This window comes from Syngnathus floridae, chromosome 9 (genome assembly GCF_059516105.1).
Source record: "Syngnathus floridae isolate MCC-2025c chromosome 9, RoL_Sflo_1.0, whole genome shotgun sequence".
Classification (NCBI taxonomy): domain Eukaryota; kingdom Metazoa; phylum Chordata; class Actinopteri; order Syngnathiformes; family Syngnathidae; genus Syngnathus; species Syngnathus floridae.
In genome coordinates this window covers 4542883-4559369 of record NC_142421.1, presented here as the reverse complement: position 1 = coordinate 4559369, position 16487 = coordinate 4542883, and the positions used below count along the sequence as shown (strand labels likewise).

The window sequence follows — 16487 nt, the reverse complement described above, 5'->3', positions numbered from 1 at the left end:
TAATGCTAACACAATGTAAAAAGCAACTGATAGTCAAAAACAACATATTCTTTATCCTCTGCAAGGAGCTGAGATGTCGACACTACACAAAAATGGTTTTAGTTCATTTTAATGATACTGTGTGGTTTTATACAGTAACAGTACATTATAATAGAGTACTATTTTGTTCATTAAAACATTTTTTAAAAAATTGAGGGAATTTTAAACAGATTACTGACATTTCCATTCATTTCAGTGGAAAAATATTGAGATACCGGTGATTTGAGTTAAGGATTATGCAGTTCATTATTTCAATAAACTATTCATATTTTGTGTCATTTTATTTGGTGGTTTTCCATGAGACTTCACAAATTTTACTTTCACGTGAAACAGTAGGCATATAAATATCCCCTCGGTTCTAGAGCAACCTTTTCAACATTGCATCAATTATTGATGAAGGAGAAAAAGTGTTTTAAACAAAAAATCAATCAATGGCATGAGAATTAAAAGCGCTAACGGGTATGCTGCTTTCACTTACCCCCCAGAGTGTTGTAAATCGTAGTGTCAGCATTCGCGATAACCGAGGTCAGGCACCAGATGACAGCCGAGACGACAAAGCCAGAGTTCTTCCTCCACCGCCAGATTCTCATGGTGAAAAAAGGACGGAAACTCTTCACTTGTGACTTGGACCCGACAAAAAAGCGGGACTGGCGGTACCGTTTCACGGCCAAAAATAGAAAGTGGGCACGTAAAAGCTTCTGGAACCAGCCAGACTCCCAAACGCGAAGCTGTCACCGAGAAGCGGAGGGAAAAGTTTGCTTGACTCCACCGCGCCAATGACACCCTCGAGTCTGCCGGTGGGGAAACATGTGTTAGCTTAGTGTTTCCGTGTGGGAGTTTTGCTCGAGCGCTGAGGACATGACAGCTGGAACAGCAGCGAACAGAGCAAACAAAGAACGAAGGCGAAGATGTCGCAGAGGAGAGGAGAGGAGCGAAAAGTGATTCGCCGCCCGCCGCCAGCCCTCAAACAGCAAGCGGCGGACGACGTCGAGCCATGTGCGTTGAGGACCTCGCATGGTCCTAGCGCCGGTTATATCACACCGCAATTGACTTCAAAAAATAAACTATTACATCCAATTAAAAACACTATTAAAAACAAATTCATTAATAATAGTTTTAAAACCATCAACAATCTAAAATTGAAACATGAAACCCTTTTCTATGAAAACTATTGGCAATGAGAATATAACAATACATAAACGAAAATAGACAATAAAATATCCAGCAATTGCCAAGGATAAAATATAAAAATGTAATCAAAACTGAAAAGCAAATAGAATTCAAACAAAAAAATAATTATAATAGCATTGATTAAATAATTAGCATATAAAAATTTTAACTGCCAACACTGAATACAAATGATTCCAGCAAAATTATTCAACAAAAAGGGAGCAGAGACAGACACCACTTTATAACGGAACTTCTGATAGGGTGAGAAGCTTCATCCGGGAGAGACTCGGAGTAGAGTCGCTACTCCTCCACGTTGAGAGGAGCCAGATGAGGTGGCTCGGGCATCTCATCAGGATGCCTCCCTGGACGCCTCCCTGGGGAGGTTTTCCGGGCATGTCCCACTGGTAGGAGACCCCGGGGATGGCCCAGGACGTGCTGGATGTCTCTCAGATGGCCTGGGAACGCCTTGAGATCCCCCGGGATGAGCTGGATGAAGTGGCTGGGGAGAGGGAAGTCTGGGAGTCCCTCCTAAAGCTGCTGCCCCCGCGACTCGACCCCGGATAAGCGGAAGAAGATGGATGGATGGATGGATGGATGGATGGATGGATGGATGGATGGATGGATGGATGGATGGATGGATGGATGGATGGATGGATGGATGGATGGATGGATGGATGGATGGATGGATGGATGGATGGATGGATGGATGGACGTCTGATCATCTTTTACACCTGGATTAGTATTAACACATTGCAGTAAATTATCCAATTCAATCTAGAAAGACACAAATGTGCACACGGGTCCTATATTAGCTCACAAATTCTCGCTGCATGGCTTAGGCTGACTTCAAACGACTTTAACACGACAATTTACTAGGCAGGTGGGAAATAGTTGCCTTTAATGGAGGGTGGCTGTGGGGATGCATCAGCATGCCCCGGCGTCGGAAAGGACAGATGTGGAGATGATAAGGTTCGGGCGATAACGAGCAAACACTTTGCAATCAGCCGCTCGGTGTGATTGTAATGGTCGGCGTGCGATGAGCCGCCCTTATCTGGCACTTGGGGCCGTTTGAGTCATCTGGGGAGCCAGTCAACAGGACTCAGTAGACAGAATCCACATGATGATGTCCATGATGATGATGATGAGGAGGAGGATGCCGCAGCCTGGCAGGCCTTCTCCTCGAGTACGTTGGCGTGTCAGTTTGTGCTCATTATCTGGAAGCGAGCGACGAGGCATCATTCCTCCAACGCGATGCCCCCTCGCTGCCGTAACAGCTGCCAAGGCGTGTGGAGCATCCGTGGTCGTAATCAATCGCAAAACCGGTACCCCCTTATTATGACACCCTCTCAACTATTTGGATGAAGATGACACAAGAATAACGTCAACTCCTATGATGGCGGATCGGTGTTTACCAACTAGTCTCAAATCCAATGCGCTGCCATCTACTGGGATCAGCTTGTCATTACAGCGGTTTACAAACCAAAACACTTGCATGAATGGCTGCCAATGGAATTGCATATCTTTGAATTATTGAAGGCAAAGAAGTGGAATGTGCATGTGTCCCAATATTTATGAACCAGACTGCACAAAAAAAAACAAATCTCCCACGTCTCACTGTAAAGTTTTCCGTCATCCGATATTTTATCTCTGTTGGGGTCTGCGACATGTGTCAATGTTATTCCTCCCCAGGCTGTCGGTCATCTTATCGCGCTAAAGGTGGTCTCCTCTCTGGTGTTCCAATGTCACCTCCCGCTACGCCGCCCGGTGACAAAAGGTCCCTTTCAGCCAACACTGGCGGTCTCCTGAGTTTGATTAGCTTTGGAATTCCAGAGTTGCAACTGGGAGGTTCCGCAAGGGAGGCCCTCGAGGGGTCAAGACAAACGCAAGACTCTCTTCCCTCCACCGCCGAGCGTCGCATTCGATTAACATTTACTTTAGCAATGACACCGTCAAGGAGATTTTTCTGCGAGAGCTCCATTTTCCGCAAAGTCAATATAACGTCCTTGGAATATTTTATTTGGTGGTAAAACTCACAATATAAAATATGAATGCAATTTAAATCACACTGCATTTATGGATGAATATGCCGTTAGATTTCTGTATTGTAGCTATATTCTTTTTATGAGTTTAATAAGATATTATTTGACCTTTACGTAAAATTTAATTAACATATAAATGTATAAAGAGAAAAAAATTAAATCGTTCCAATTACTGCACAGGCATGTGATCACCAAAAACATTGTATTCTTAAAGGAAAAATAGATGTAACATAAAAAAAAAGGTTGAATCAAATAATATTTAGAGATAGAGCACTTGCTTTTTGTCAAACTCGATTAAAAAAATAATACAAAAAAATAATTTAGCGATACATCATTTTTCTTGGACCCGATGTAAATTGTTTTTTGGCAATTTTCTTTGAGTAATCTAGTTTAGTGTCTGGGCATGAACTGACAAACTTTGTTCGCTCAGACACAATTAATACTGAAGGTACGGATGAAATAGGAAATAAGTATTTGCCATTCTGTGTAGCTCCTTCATCTTTGCAGAATGTGGTCCAGAAGTCTCTGCCAAAGAAGAAAAGCAACATTACTGATACAGTTCCTCCCCCATCAAAAAAAACAATATCATCGATGAAAACCATCATAATCTCCTTTGCGGAGCACCTTGGCATCATACCAGCTAAATTGCTTTTTCGTTCAATCGGTGTGTGTGTGCGTGAGTGTGTGTGTGCGTGAGGCTCAGGTAGCTGCAATCACTTTAGTTTGCCATCCAACTGTTCCGCCGGACAGCTGCCAGCTCATTTTTTTAAAATATCTCCCCCTGAGCTCCCCAAAGCCAACTTTATCAACCAAGTGCCAATCTTGCTGTAGTTCAGGCCAGGTAATAAGTTATTTGAGAGATGGCGAGTGCAGTTGATGGCTCGGTGAAACACAAAACATGTCCGCCGGGACTGACGGTTTCGTTCTTGAATGCTGCTGGGGGGAAAAAAATAGAATACACTCCCAGAATAGTTTACCACTGCTAATAATGAGGTATAAAAACAATAGTTTTACCTTGAACAATATAAAAAACACAGATAAGACTAAAAGGGACATTTTAGCATTAAAAATATCGTTAACAATTACAAAAACATAAATGATTCATTTAGGATAGTTATGACAAAATTTTACAGTGGCTACAAAAGTGTAATTTTCAAAATAAATCTTGTGTTTTATCAATTTTTGCACATTTGTGAGTTAATGTCATGTAAATGTATTTATTTACATGGGATAGTGTTCATGAAATAACATTAAGTGTATTCTGAATGGTCAAAGGTCATTGAAATCGTGGAAGCGGTAATACACGACTTTAGCAGTCAAAGAGCGCCCTCTGCCGTACGGCAATATAAAATATTATTTGCACCTTGACTTTTTCTTTTCTTCATTCAGCTCCATCCGTAAGAGTGTTGTATTTTAAGATTTGTAATGTTCTGACAAGGACTCAAAGTCCAGCTTTTATTTCTAACAATAATGAACGTCACTTTAGGACAATTTGCAGAAATACCGTTCATATTTAAAGGGCACCCCAACCAAACATTTTGTTTCTAACAACCACAAATGAGTGCTGGGCATTTTTAAAATATATTTAATAAAAGTAACCTTTCAAATATCATTTGGTTATTACTGTTTTCATGATAATTTGGATTAATTGCATTCTTACATGATGACTGTTTTGACTCATGTTGCAAGAGCTGGCCATTAGATTGAAACTATAAATGAATAATAAAGCTACACAATGAAATCAATTGAATATATGAATATTAACATTTATGAATATTTTATTAAATACATTACGTAGAGCTATAAAATACATGTTCTAGGAAAATAAAAAATAATAACACACACACGTGCTGTACATCATAATGACCCTATGAAATACTGTTCAGGCGTCCTTGGGGCCGTGAAATGAGCTTCATAAATCTAAGTTATGATCCCTTATGGAATTATTATCAAATATTATTCCCATACAACAGTATTTAAAAAGTGTTCACCTTTTTAAAGAGGTCTACTCGCAGTCTGTTGGCTTGGAACACTGTTCTCTTCTCTTCCTCCTGCTTTTTCTTTTCCACCTCTGGCAGCTTGTTGTACAACCTGCACACACACCAACACACACGTACATGCACACACACACGATTAGGGACTAGAGCAACACGGGCAGTTATCTGGCAAGCAGGTCTCATGCACGAGACTCCCTTTTCATTCCTTTAGATGCCGCTGGCAATGTGTTAGCAGATCCTGGGAGTCAGATAGTGTCACCTTTGAAAAAGTTACAATGGCTTGCCACCATCTGATTGGAAGGGATTGGAGTTGGGATGGGGGGGGTCATGTTGTAGATAAGCAACATAAAAAAGGAGCAGATAAGGTACACGGAGGGCCGTTCATATCTCATGTCAAGATGTCCACACATTCAACACTGTGAGCAAGATGCCAACAATAATAAGATAAACAATACCGTGGGATATCTGTAAATACGTTTTAAACAAGTTGCATTTTGCTGTTGCGTATAGCTGCCACAAGATGGCAGCAAAACACGACTTTCCTATTAGACAGGGCTTATTAGTTTTGTATTCTTCTAAAGTTGGACCATACGAAGCGTGCGTGATGTGAGACTTCATTGTGCATTCAACTAACAAAATAGCTTATTGGGAAAACGGATTCAGAATAGAAATCGATTGGTGGCTAAACCTGAGTCATTACGCGTTGTTTGATTTTGGGAATCAAACTCACCTTCTGGATCGCTGTTGCATTTCTTGAATTGATATCGACCTCTTTGTTGGCTTGAAAAGGTTATCTAGGACACATGAATAAAGAGAGTGGTGAATTGCAAATAATAATAAATATAGAAAAAAAAACATAATCCGATATGAAAGTTGAATTTTATGTCACTTTATGTCTTCTAAAAAGAATTGATTTATTGAGGGCACAGTGAATAAAAAGTCGTAGTATAATATATATAAAAATGTTTTTGATTTATTATTAAAACTTGGGAAAATCCATATGTATTCTATTTTTAAAGGCACTGAAGCCAGCAATGTGAGAGCAAAATGAAACTAAACCCTGCCAAAAAAAGAATGAAAATAGCTTGAAACCTGTACCTAATAAAGTGTCCAGTAAGTATGCATTATTGGCCCATATTTGTATAAAGCTGCAATGCTGCATACCTGCCAGCAGAGGGCAAAGTTGGCCAAAAGCCAGTTGACTAAGCCCGTCCTCATAATAAACGACCACTATAAGTTTCCAAACTCATTGAGATGTGAAGTCGAAATGAACTAGTCCACATATTTAACTGTAATAAATTCCCCTCCATTGGGTCCTAACCGTTTTCTTATAGCGTTTTCAGAAGAGGTCCCAACCCTTAAAGCGTGTCATCAGTGTGTAACAAGTGTAAAAAAAAAAAAAAGGTGTAATAAAAGCACAAATGAAAGCAGGCCTGGGCGTCCCGGGTCAGCGCTCACCGCTAAGCGGATCCGGCGTGGTGCACCTTCTCCTTCGCACGTCTCCGTCTCGTACCGGGCCGGCACAGGTGGTGCACCTCCTCCTTCTCACGTCTTCGTCTCGTATCAGGCCGGCGCTGGTCCTCCCCTTCCCCCTCCTCTTCCTCTGCTCCATCATCCTCACTCGACCCTGAGATTGGCTGATGAAGTCTGGCCTGAAGAGCTCCAGAGCCTCCTGGGAAGGGGAGAGGGGTGGGGGGAGAACATCCAGAGTGAGCTGCTTGCTTATTGGTGGGAAGAAGTTCAGCAGGTCTTTGACACTAATCCTACAGGAAGATGGAGTTGGAAAAAAAGGGGAATCGCAGCTGGGTTCAACCTGCTCGGAACATAATCTATTCCTTAACCTTGATAAATCCTCTCCGCGGCCTTGTAATAGGGAGGAAATGTTAACGTTATGCTCTGCTTTAGCGGGGATGAGAGCATCGGCAGGGAATGGCAATCCTCAAGAAAACCTCCCTAGACTCAGAAGAACCTCCAAGGATGATAAAAGAGATTAGAAAATTAGAAAGCTAAATGCATTCCCGTATTGTTAGAGAATAATGACAATTATTATTATTTATTAATTATTATATATTATTATTCTTTATTATACTTTATTATTCTACTTTTGATTTAATTTTAATTATCATTAAATACATAATTATAATCATAGGTTGTTATTATTGAAATGACCGCACTAAAAAGAAGACGTGCGACGATTAATTAAAAAGTAATCTATTTATCTATTAATTATTTCGATTGTTTGGAGACGTTATTGAACTTAAAATTGTTTGTTGTTAATTGCCAGTCGAAATTATTTAGCTTGCCTACGTTGACAGCTCCCAAGATGGCGGCGGCACATCCTACTTTGAGACTGAGCGACTTGGGCCAGGCTTCTGGAGTGTTTGTCTTCAAGAAGAACTGACAATAATCCATCTCAACACCTTTTGCCGTCTTCGCCGGATGTTCTTGTGATTCTTCTCTCCTGTCTTGAGTTGCTGACAGAAAAGGAAAAATGACATTTTGTGTAAACTAATTATGGTGAGATGACGTCAGAACACGAGCGCTCGCAATAAATGCTTTGGAGCTCCATCGTAGCTTTTTGTTGCATATAAACCAGAAGAAGAAGATGAAGACGCCTCGAAATGACCACCAACAGCGGCTCATAAAGTGAAAAACAGCCGTCGGCAACACGAGCATGGCCGATGAATAATGCAGAAGATGACGATGCATCTATCCTGCTTGTGTTATCTCCCTTCGTCCTGCTTTTATGGAACATCTCCGTTGAATTCACATCCAGGAACGAGACGTCCAAAGCGCCCGCCTTGTTTTTCTGAGTGCTTTTTCGCCTCTGACATCCTCACAAAGTCCTGCCTCAGAATCCGGACGGATGCATTTAGCAAGTGTCAACGCGGGAGAAGAGCGGCTATAAATAATGACACAGATGATGGCTTGGTGCCTTCATCTGTGGACATCTCATGTCACAAGAAAAACTGGACATTTTCTTTCAAACACTCCGGACAGTAAATTCAAAGATTTGCTTCTTCAGACATATTTGAAGATAATTGCTGGAAACATGACAAATGAGAACAATGTAGAGTGCCTCGTCGTGCGCCTCGAGTCACGGAGAGAAGAAGGAAGAGTGAGGTTAAAAATGTGGTTTGGAGCTTCTGATTCGTTCTATTTAAAATTGGATAGTAAGGTTAGCTAGGTTAGCCCTTGTCCTAACTTACACATTAGATGAGACTCACATGTCGCTGCTCCACGCCGTCGCCAACTCTTCCCTCCATCACGCTGCTCGCCGACCAACACGGCCGCCCCGACGCCTCCGGAACTTTCCGGTGAGCAGATCCGAACGAACACGGTAGACTTATACCGAACGTTTTGTCCTGCTCCCCTCTTGTCCGGTGCCACCAGGGAAACTGAAAATAGCTTGTCCAGAAAGACAACAGAGCTGGTCCACCTTGGCGGCACTTCTCGGCGAACGCAGGTCCGGTAGGAGGACGCCGGGGACGTAGGAATGATTGAGCCATCTATCACCACGCACAGTCCGCGATCCCCCTTCGCAATCTGAGCCGTCCTGTTCTTCGTAGTGCTCAGCGCCAATCCATCAGCTGCTGAGTGGGCTTGTCTGCCCTTATTAGGCCTCATGATTGCAGGTTCCCATTGGCACCCATCCTGTCGGCCGTTGCAGACTCTCATGACCTGAGTGATTCCAGCTCTGGAGGAGTCGGTAGTGTTCTGGACTGCACTATATCTGCAGCAGAACCCTTCCGGGACCTTCACTTTGGATTAATAGCCTATAGAAAGTAATGGAAGGTAATCAGTTGCAGGGTTGCTATAATGTCGGCTTTATGAACTGCACACACACAACTGTAGCGATTCTAAGATAACGTCCATGAACTCATTCACTACCATTGACGACTATGGAGGTCAAAGATGAATTCTAACACAGATGTATTTTAACAGAGAGAATTTAAGTAGGAATAAAATCGGATTTTGAATGAGTCCATTAACGGCGAAAGAATTTTGGGCAGTAATTAACTTGAATGCTGTAGATCTGAAAAAAAAAAGTTCACTTCCATGAAAAGTAAAAATAATAAATGGCGTGTCGCCTTTTGAAGCAGATTTATTACAATTAATTCCGAGTCGTCACTTACTGTTGCTGTAGTCGTATTCTTCTTGGAAGACAAGCCAGAGATCATTTACGCTTCTTTTCCTCTTTGAAGGTTTTTTTTTTCCTCTTTGAAATCACTGGTTGTCGTGTCACATCAAAATAAAAAAAGACAGAAGGAGGGGGGAAAAAAAAAACAGTAACTTGATTTATACACACATATCATTTAAGAAGCAGCCTTTACAATTGCTTGTTAATCCTCTCTCCGTTGCCGTGACAACATGGTTTGAAATAAACATAAGTATTAATATGACAGCTGCGAGAAAAAAAAAAAAAAAGCACGTTCAACTTCCTCCAGCTGTGAGAAGTCGAGCCTCAGACTCCGCATTTGATTTATTTCAGCGTGAGCTGCTTTTTTGACAACACTGCTTTACTTTTCCTTCTGTGCTTGAAGCTGCCTCATATTCTTCCTCTTTTGAACGTAAAACATGTTTATATTTACGTTCTTCTGATATCTGCTGGCTCTCCAACAGCGGTGACACGTGTTATTATAACACAGAATATATTTTTGGGAATGTATACTTAAGAGGGATGTGTAAATACTCTTATTAATTTATAGTTGCTCCAAAACATTCAGGTGATAACAAAACAAATGTCTGCCTTGTGAGGTTTTTCCTTCTTTTCCCCTCATTCTTATATTTTCCGGAGGTAGATATTCCATCATGAGTACAGTAAAGCTCCAAGAAAACAGGCTGACCTCCCCTCTCATGATCTCCGTCCCTGATTGGTTGTTTTTTCTCAGACACGGTGGTTCCTTAAAAATCAAATTCAAGGTACAAGTTTCAGCCAGACAGATTTGACTACTGTCAGCTTTATACTGACAGTTTCAACAAATATGTCAAAAATATTTTCGAAACTTCTCCTTTAATTGCAGCCTTAAAACTTTGACACGGTGGTTTCTTAAAAATCAAATTCAAGGTACAAGTTTCAGCCAGACAGATTTGACTACTATCAGCTTTATACTGAGAGTTTCAAGAAATATGTCAAAAATATTTTCTAAACTTCTCCTTTAATTGCAGCCTTAAAACTTTGAATCCCAACGTTACGAAGTACTGTACAAGCGCTGTGTCTTACGGTACAGTACCTCCAGGGGGTTCGTGTAGTCGAGAAAACAGCCTTCAATAACTTTCCAGGTCACGTGACCTCACAGGTAATGATGCAGGGAGATGTTTACTTCACTGATGTGAGCTGTCGATAGTCTCCGAGATGTAGAAAGCCGACTCGCATCTTCGATTCCTGCTGGGAGTAAACAACACGAGAGAACGCGGCGGGCCTCCAGAGTGAAAACAATCACACTCACCAGTTCATCGCATGTGAAAATAGCACTTCATTATCACATTCTCCACTTCATGCTTTTATCCCATCCCGCAGCTATGATCCATCCTTCCTTCTGGCAAGCGGACTCGAGGCGAGATCAGCTCGACTGGGATTGCGCGGTGACGCTTCGGCATGTGTTTCCTTGCCCTGCACATTCCTGATTAGTCCCGAACACTGAACAATGGCCCACGGGAACTTAAGGCCCGATTGGAATCACTCGTCAGACGACATCCAGCTCTTTTAAAACTGTTAAAAAAAAGACTTTTTGGAGATGCGAAGCACGTATCGTGAAATGCGAACCGCCGAGACATGCCCTAATGGACGCGCCGCAGAGAATCTTCAAAAATCTTGGCGTAAATTTGAGGTCAAGCTAGTTTGAATTTTTCTATCGATACTTGGAGAGTTAAGAGCTGCTGAAAGGCAGCAGCAGGATATGAAGCTCACGTAGCACAGCAAGTGAGTGACTCTCAGGTTGCCGGGCTGGTAAAAGAGCTTCGTATTGCACGCTTGAATATTGATGAATTGCCTTGACTCGAAGTTACAAACAGTAACTGAGTGAAAAGAATAAAACTGACACTTTTTCTTGATTCATTTTAGCGGACTGTTCCGTTCTTTTTTTTATCCCCCACAATGGAAATCGACTGAATCAATGAAAAATCTTACAATTAGCTTTATTATTTGAAGGCGACTTTGTATCGTGCTTGCCGCACCACTTGACAAACCATCCACAGATGGATTGATGATCCCGGGCCAACAAATAATCGTCGGTGGGGGGGAAAGAAAAAGGGAATGGACACAATGTTGCGGCTGGCTTTCCTTCTAGCAAACTATTGATTAGGGCTATTGTGTCAAGTCGCCACTGGAACGATCATTAGCGCAATAGATAGCGTTAGCGTTAAGCTACACTGCATTGTGCCGCTATGGAAGTCCTCCAAAAATATGTCAGGAATGTTGCAACAACAGCAGACACTCTTGGCGAAATATAAAATAAGTTTTGTTGCCATGGTGCTTGTTTACTCAGTTCCAAAGAGTGTCTGGAACTACAAGGTTTAGACAGACAGACAGACAGACAGACAGACAGACAGACAGACAGAAGCCATGATGGTACAGAGTTAATCAAATTAGTCGTGGATGAGCTTGTGGGACAGGAGGGGCCGGCCAAATAAAAATCAGCGTGACATGACGAACACGCCTTGAGGACCACCGTGGCCCCGTGCGCGCAATAAACGATTACATCGCCGAGCGGCGGCGGCGCAATGTTGATGGAGCGAGAGTCGGAGTGATAGCGAGACTCAGCCAGCCTGACACCCCAATGCCCCCGGTGTGATCGATGGCTTCTTGGTGGCAGCTTTGTCTTTACTGTAAGCGCCTCTTTGATTGAGCACCTGTTTGTTATGCATTCGCTGACCCCTCCTATTTATTCCTGCTCGATGGCATTTTCATATGAAACCAATTAGTGAGGCGCCAACCACTTAAATAGGATACATGATAGGCACAGTGAACTGCCATTTATCACAGGGGGAAATGTTCCTCACCCATGTGCAATAAGTCACAATCTAGAAAGATCCTATAGGTTGTTTTAAAATTTGTTTTAAACACGTCTACGGTGGATTTATCCAAATTTTTAAAACACAATGTAAACAAAATTGAACACAAAAATGAATTGAAAAAGTAGTAGCACTAAGACAGCACAAAAGTCCTTTTTGCTTAGTGAAAGGAAATAACATGCTTTCTGAAGATGGAACCAAATAAATAGCAGGGGCCCCGAGATTGAACCCTGTGGAACACCGTACGACAACGGGGCAGAGTGGGAGGGACTCGGAGCATCCAAGGCTAACTTAAAAAAGATCTGTCTGCCAAATTGGATCGAAACCACTCTCCACTAATGCCCACCTGATGCTGCAACCAAACAGAATACCGCAGACGTGCTAATGGACTACCACTCTTTCAGATGCTTTTACAATGCATGCTAACAAGCGATGCAGAATCCGCACGCTCGCTCTTATCTAAAAGCGTGGCCAACCCTGACACTTCCCTGGCTCAGCGGATGAGACGGGCGAGAATGCGACGCTCCTGGCAGCAAGTTCAATATGACGGCCATCTGCAGCCCACGTCAGAAGAGAGCAACGGCCAACATTAGCGAATGACAGTTCTGGCCAGCTACCTGAAATCGATGTGAAACAGGCGGATTAAGCAAACGCTCAAACAAAAATAAAAGTAGTGTAGTGTCTATAAGCTCATTACCTGCTCTGTAGCAACCATTTCATATTGTTAAACGGCTAGCAGGCAGTAAACAAGTCTCATTACATGAAGCAGGTGTCCGCATTGTTTTGCACAATGTCCCCAAACCTGCTCACATCAAAACGGACGCACTCATTTCATCTCAAGGTTACTCTCGGAAGGAATCCGATCTGGCCCACGTCTCATTTGCTGTGGAATTAAAGACGGCGCACAGACAATGTGCCTCCTTCCGCCACTTGTGCGGGCCAAATGATAATTTACTGGCTGCTGTCACACGCGGCTCCATTGAATTCATCCTTCCGCTGAACCGGGCAGGCAAAGCCGACGGTCCTTTAGAAAGACATTTATGCAAGCGCGCGTGTATGACATGACAGTCATCTCCGAAATGGGTGCAACGACAAGTTAGAGCAGATGTTGTCTGCTAAAGAAAGTTGAATAATTTGACATCTCGGAATGGTCTACTACTAAATTCATCTTGGTGACATATTCAGGAATTATTGTAGGATAGAGAAATGAATGAGCAGCAAATCGCTAGTTCTGTCTAAATCGGGGATTTCTAACTGGTTTTGTCCAAGGTAAATAATAAATCAATTTGAGTTTTAACAATGTTACAATTATTTTCCATTTCCAATTTCGTGGACCATTTGCAATACCGCCACGGACCACTAGACGGCCTCTTGACAAATTGGTCTAAATGAAGCTCCTCAACTCACTACAACATTGTTCTTTGGCACCAAGAGGGCACAAAATGGTGGCAAAACACTACTTTTGTCTAAATGAAGCTCTGGTGTTTGATGATGACTCATCTTGAGGTTTCTGTGGACAATAAAAACATTTTTTTTTCGGTAATTGGCAAGTTGTGATCTAGGGAGCTGATATTTAGTGAAGTTATTTATAATGCAAATACAAATTCCTACTCAGCTACTCATCATTGGGTACTTTTGGCTCCGAGGCCTGCAGCCAATATGTGAGTGTGTGAATGGATATATTTATTTGTGTGTGTGAAGTCAAGCTGACAGAGACAGACGGTGACAAGCGCGATCGGCGCCGTTCGCCATCCAAAGGGTTTAGTCTTTGTTTTTGTCCCTCGGTTGACACGCACCATATGTCTGTCACGTGACCTGGCACGGAAAAGATGGCGTACTCGTCGTATTTGCTCTCAGCGCCTCGCGTCCGCCACGTCGACGGCTCCGCTGTCACGTTTTGTTAGGCCGCTCGTCGTTCATCGCGGGTCACACGGGAAGATGCCGTGAAGCGCTACATAAGTCCCTTTCCCCCGCTCTCGTGTGTGAGCTTGATAAAATACACGATGAATAATTCAACGAGATTATTAGTGTTCGATGAATGTTTGCTTGCCCGCGAGTGTTAAATGAGTTTCAGGAGTTTCTGTTGAAAAGCTTTACATTATTGATTGAGAACACAAGCGGAAACATGGATGTGGCGTATTTGATCAATCAAAAACACGAAGGCGGCTAACCTGAAAGACGTGATGGAAAGTGTTTTTGTTATTATTTCATTATTCATTACATTTGGGCCTTTATTTTCAAAACAAATTGCGCTTAAAAGCCTCTTGAGGTGCCTAATAAAATATTTATTCATTTATTTTTCCTGAATCATTACCTCGACATGATTTGACACCGTGCATCTATTAGGCAACCGATGCTAAGCCCATTTGGACACATTTGCTAACCAAAACAGCAGTAATGGCCGGTCAAAATTCCTTCAGTAAGCCTTAGTAATAATTATTCTTCGCAGAGGATAAATAATATATATCTATATGTGTTGTTTTATTTGTCTGTGTGTTGCACCACTGAAGTTTTATCATTTATAACCTTTTCAATTATAAAACATAAACAGATGAATTCAACACATCAGGCTCAAGAATAAGACGACTCTTGCTCTCTGCTTTGTTAATTCTTACTTTGCCACCAGCGTTTCTTTTAAATGAGTTTTTCTATTTTTTCATCGCCGATTGATTAAACATTCGCCCCACGACATGCAGGTCATGCAGCATGGCTGATGAAGTTACTGATTGCGTCCTACATAAAAAGCCCCCCCACATACACACACACACACGGTGAAATCCAGCAGCAGGTCATTTTGTTCTTATTATCCTCCAGATGAGCCTTCTCCAACATTATCTAGCCCGTGTGTGTGCAGTGAGTAATCTGCTATATTTGATGGAGTCCTGCAAAGTAGGCAAGCCTCTTCATGAGGTGATAATGAGTGGCGATATCCTCGTGCATGCAAATGGCTGACTTTGTGTCTCCCGTGTTTCCCCCGTCTTAATCTTTAAAAATCCACATCCGGCTACTCAATTTGTCACATTCTCGCGGAAACGGTGACGCTTAACTGGAGTGGAACATCTTGGAATTGGAATTTGATCACAATGTGATGGATGAAGTTACACAAGACTTCGGGGGAAGGGGGGTAGTTTTAAGTCGGCTACTAGCAAGATATGAGTACTGATTTCATTCATGACTTATTCGTAATGGAGTTTCGATATAAAAGGAAATGTTGCATTTTTTCGGGAATATACACAATTAAAAATCAAAAGGAGGTGATGAACTTACTTGTCGAGTGGAAATGTGACAAACTGGTCTTGGTCTCGAAACACATTTTGAAGATCTTGGTCTTGTCTGGGTCTGGACAGATTTAGGATTTCATTTGAAGCAGAATTGCTAAATTGGAAATCATACTGGTATTGCTTTGAGGAAAAAAGTGGTATTGAACATCCGTATGATTATTATGAAACAATACCCCAAAAGAATTTCTCGGTTCGTTGGTATATTGTCTCAGCTGAAGAAAAAAAAAAAAAATCAAATCTAACCACAGAAAGCACAGAAAGACTAATAATGTGGAAAGCAAATACAAACAGCCAAAAGTGCACGTTTATAAAATTAGCAATAATTGTCTCAAATGAGAAAATTTTCCAACTGCGACGGCTCAATTTGGCTAGACAGAAAATGAGATTTTCTATTTGTTTACAAGCGAGGAAGAGACAGCAAGCGTGAGGAGCTAAGCATGGTGAATGATGAACTGTGGAATAAATAGATTAAGAGAGCGCCGCAGGAATCAAATGACATGAGAAAAAAGAAAGTCAGAGTGAACACAAGCGGCGCTAAAATAAGAGAGGAGAAAATCTGCTGAGCCTCAAGAATAATGACCGAGATGGGAACGCCGCGTGGGTGGGGGTGAGGGGGGGAGGAGAGGAGAGATGCACACGATGCGGTCACTCAGTTTGATGAGCTGGGACCCCCCAACCTCCACGCTCCTCGCTTGACGGAGGCGTGTTTTTTTTTTTTTTTTTTCGGTGACTGATAATCACATGAAAAGACGGATAGAAGAGGACTTGAGAGTGGTGCTTCCAAGCCCCGGTCATGCTCTGCAGTTCTGCAGCACTAAAAAAGCCACGAGAAAGGTTGACAGCTGAGGTAATACCGTTGAAAGAGATTTCATTCAGCAGAAATATAGATTGCTACTCCGACTGCAAGTTGACGAATTACATCAAGTTGGAAAAAAAAGAAAAATGAC

General features: G+C 42.1%; 2 protein-coding genes across 10 annotated transcripts in view; both read right to left on the bottom strand.

Moving 5' to 3' along the window:
- The window catches only part of adam12b (ADAM metallopeptidase domain 12b), a 33906-nt gene extending 32857 nt beyond the window's left edge, over positions 1 to 1049 (bottom strand). For all 9 annotated transcript variants that reach the window (XR_015860174.1, XR_015860175.1, XR_015860177.1 and 6 more), the window contains exon 1: positions 518 to 1049. Coding sequence is in view for 2 of the 9 variants with exons in the window: in XM_088384186.1 (XP_088240312.1) it covers positions 518 to 629 (112 nt within the window). In the remaining 7 variants the exon portion in view is untranslated. The remainder of the gene's footprint in view (positions 1 to 517) is intronic.
- Positions 1050 to 3303: 2254 nt separating this feature from the next.
- On the bottom strand, positions 3304 to 10866 carry LOC148393027 (uncharacterized). The gene is made up of 8 exons (XM_088385211.1): positions 10480 to 10866; positions 9382 to 9475; positions 8473 to 9021; positions 7589 to 7719; positions 6704 to 6917; positions 5976 to 6039; positions 5240 to 5339; positions 3304 to 3773 (listed from the first exon to the last, which is right to left on the bottom strand). Exons 3-8 carry the CDS (start codon positions 8921 to 8923, stop codon positions 3744 to 3746), a joined length of 990 nt encoding a protein of 329 aa, XP_088241337.1. The 5' UTR covers positions 8924 to 9021; positions 9382 to 9475; positions 10480 to 10866; the 3' UTR covers positions 3304 to 3743.
- Positions 10867 to 16487: the final 5621 nt, after the last annotated feature.

What these genes read in the sequence shown, in the direction of transcription:
- LOC148393027 (XM_088385211.1), bottom strand. Translation starts at nt 8,923, where the DNA reads ATGAGAGTCTGCAACGGCCGACAGGATGGGTGCCAATGGGAACCTGCA. An exon ending in CACGCCGGATCCGCTTAGCG is followed by an intron (nt 6,040 to 6,703) that starts GTGAGCGCTGAC and finishes CATGTGTCCTAG; the next exon opens with ATAACCTTTTCAAGCCAACA. An exon ending in GAGTAGACCTCTTTAAAAAG is followed by an intron (nt 3,774 to 5,239) that starts GTGAACACTTTT and finishes CTTCTTTGGCAG; the next exon opens with AGACTTCTGGACCACATTCT.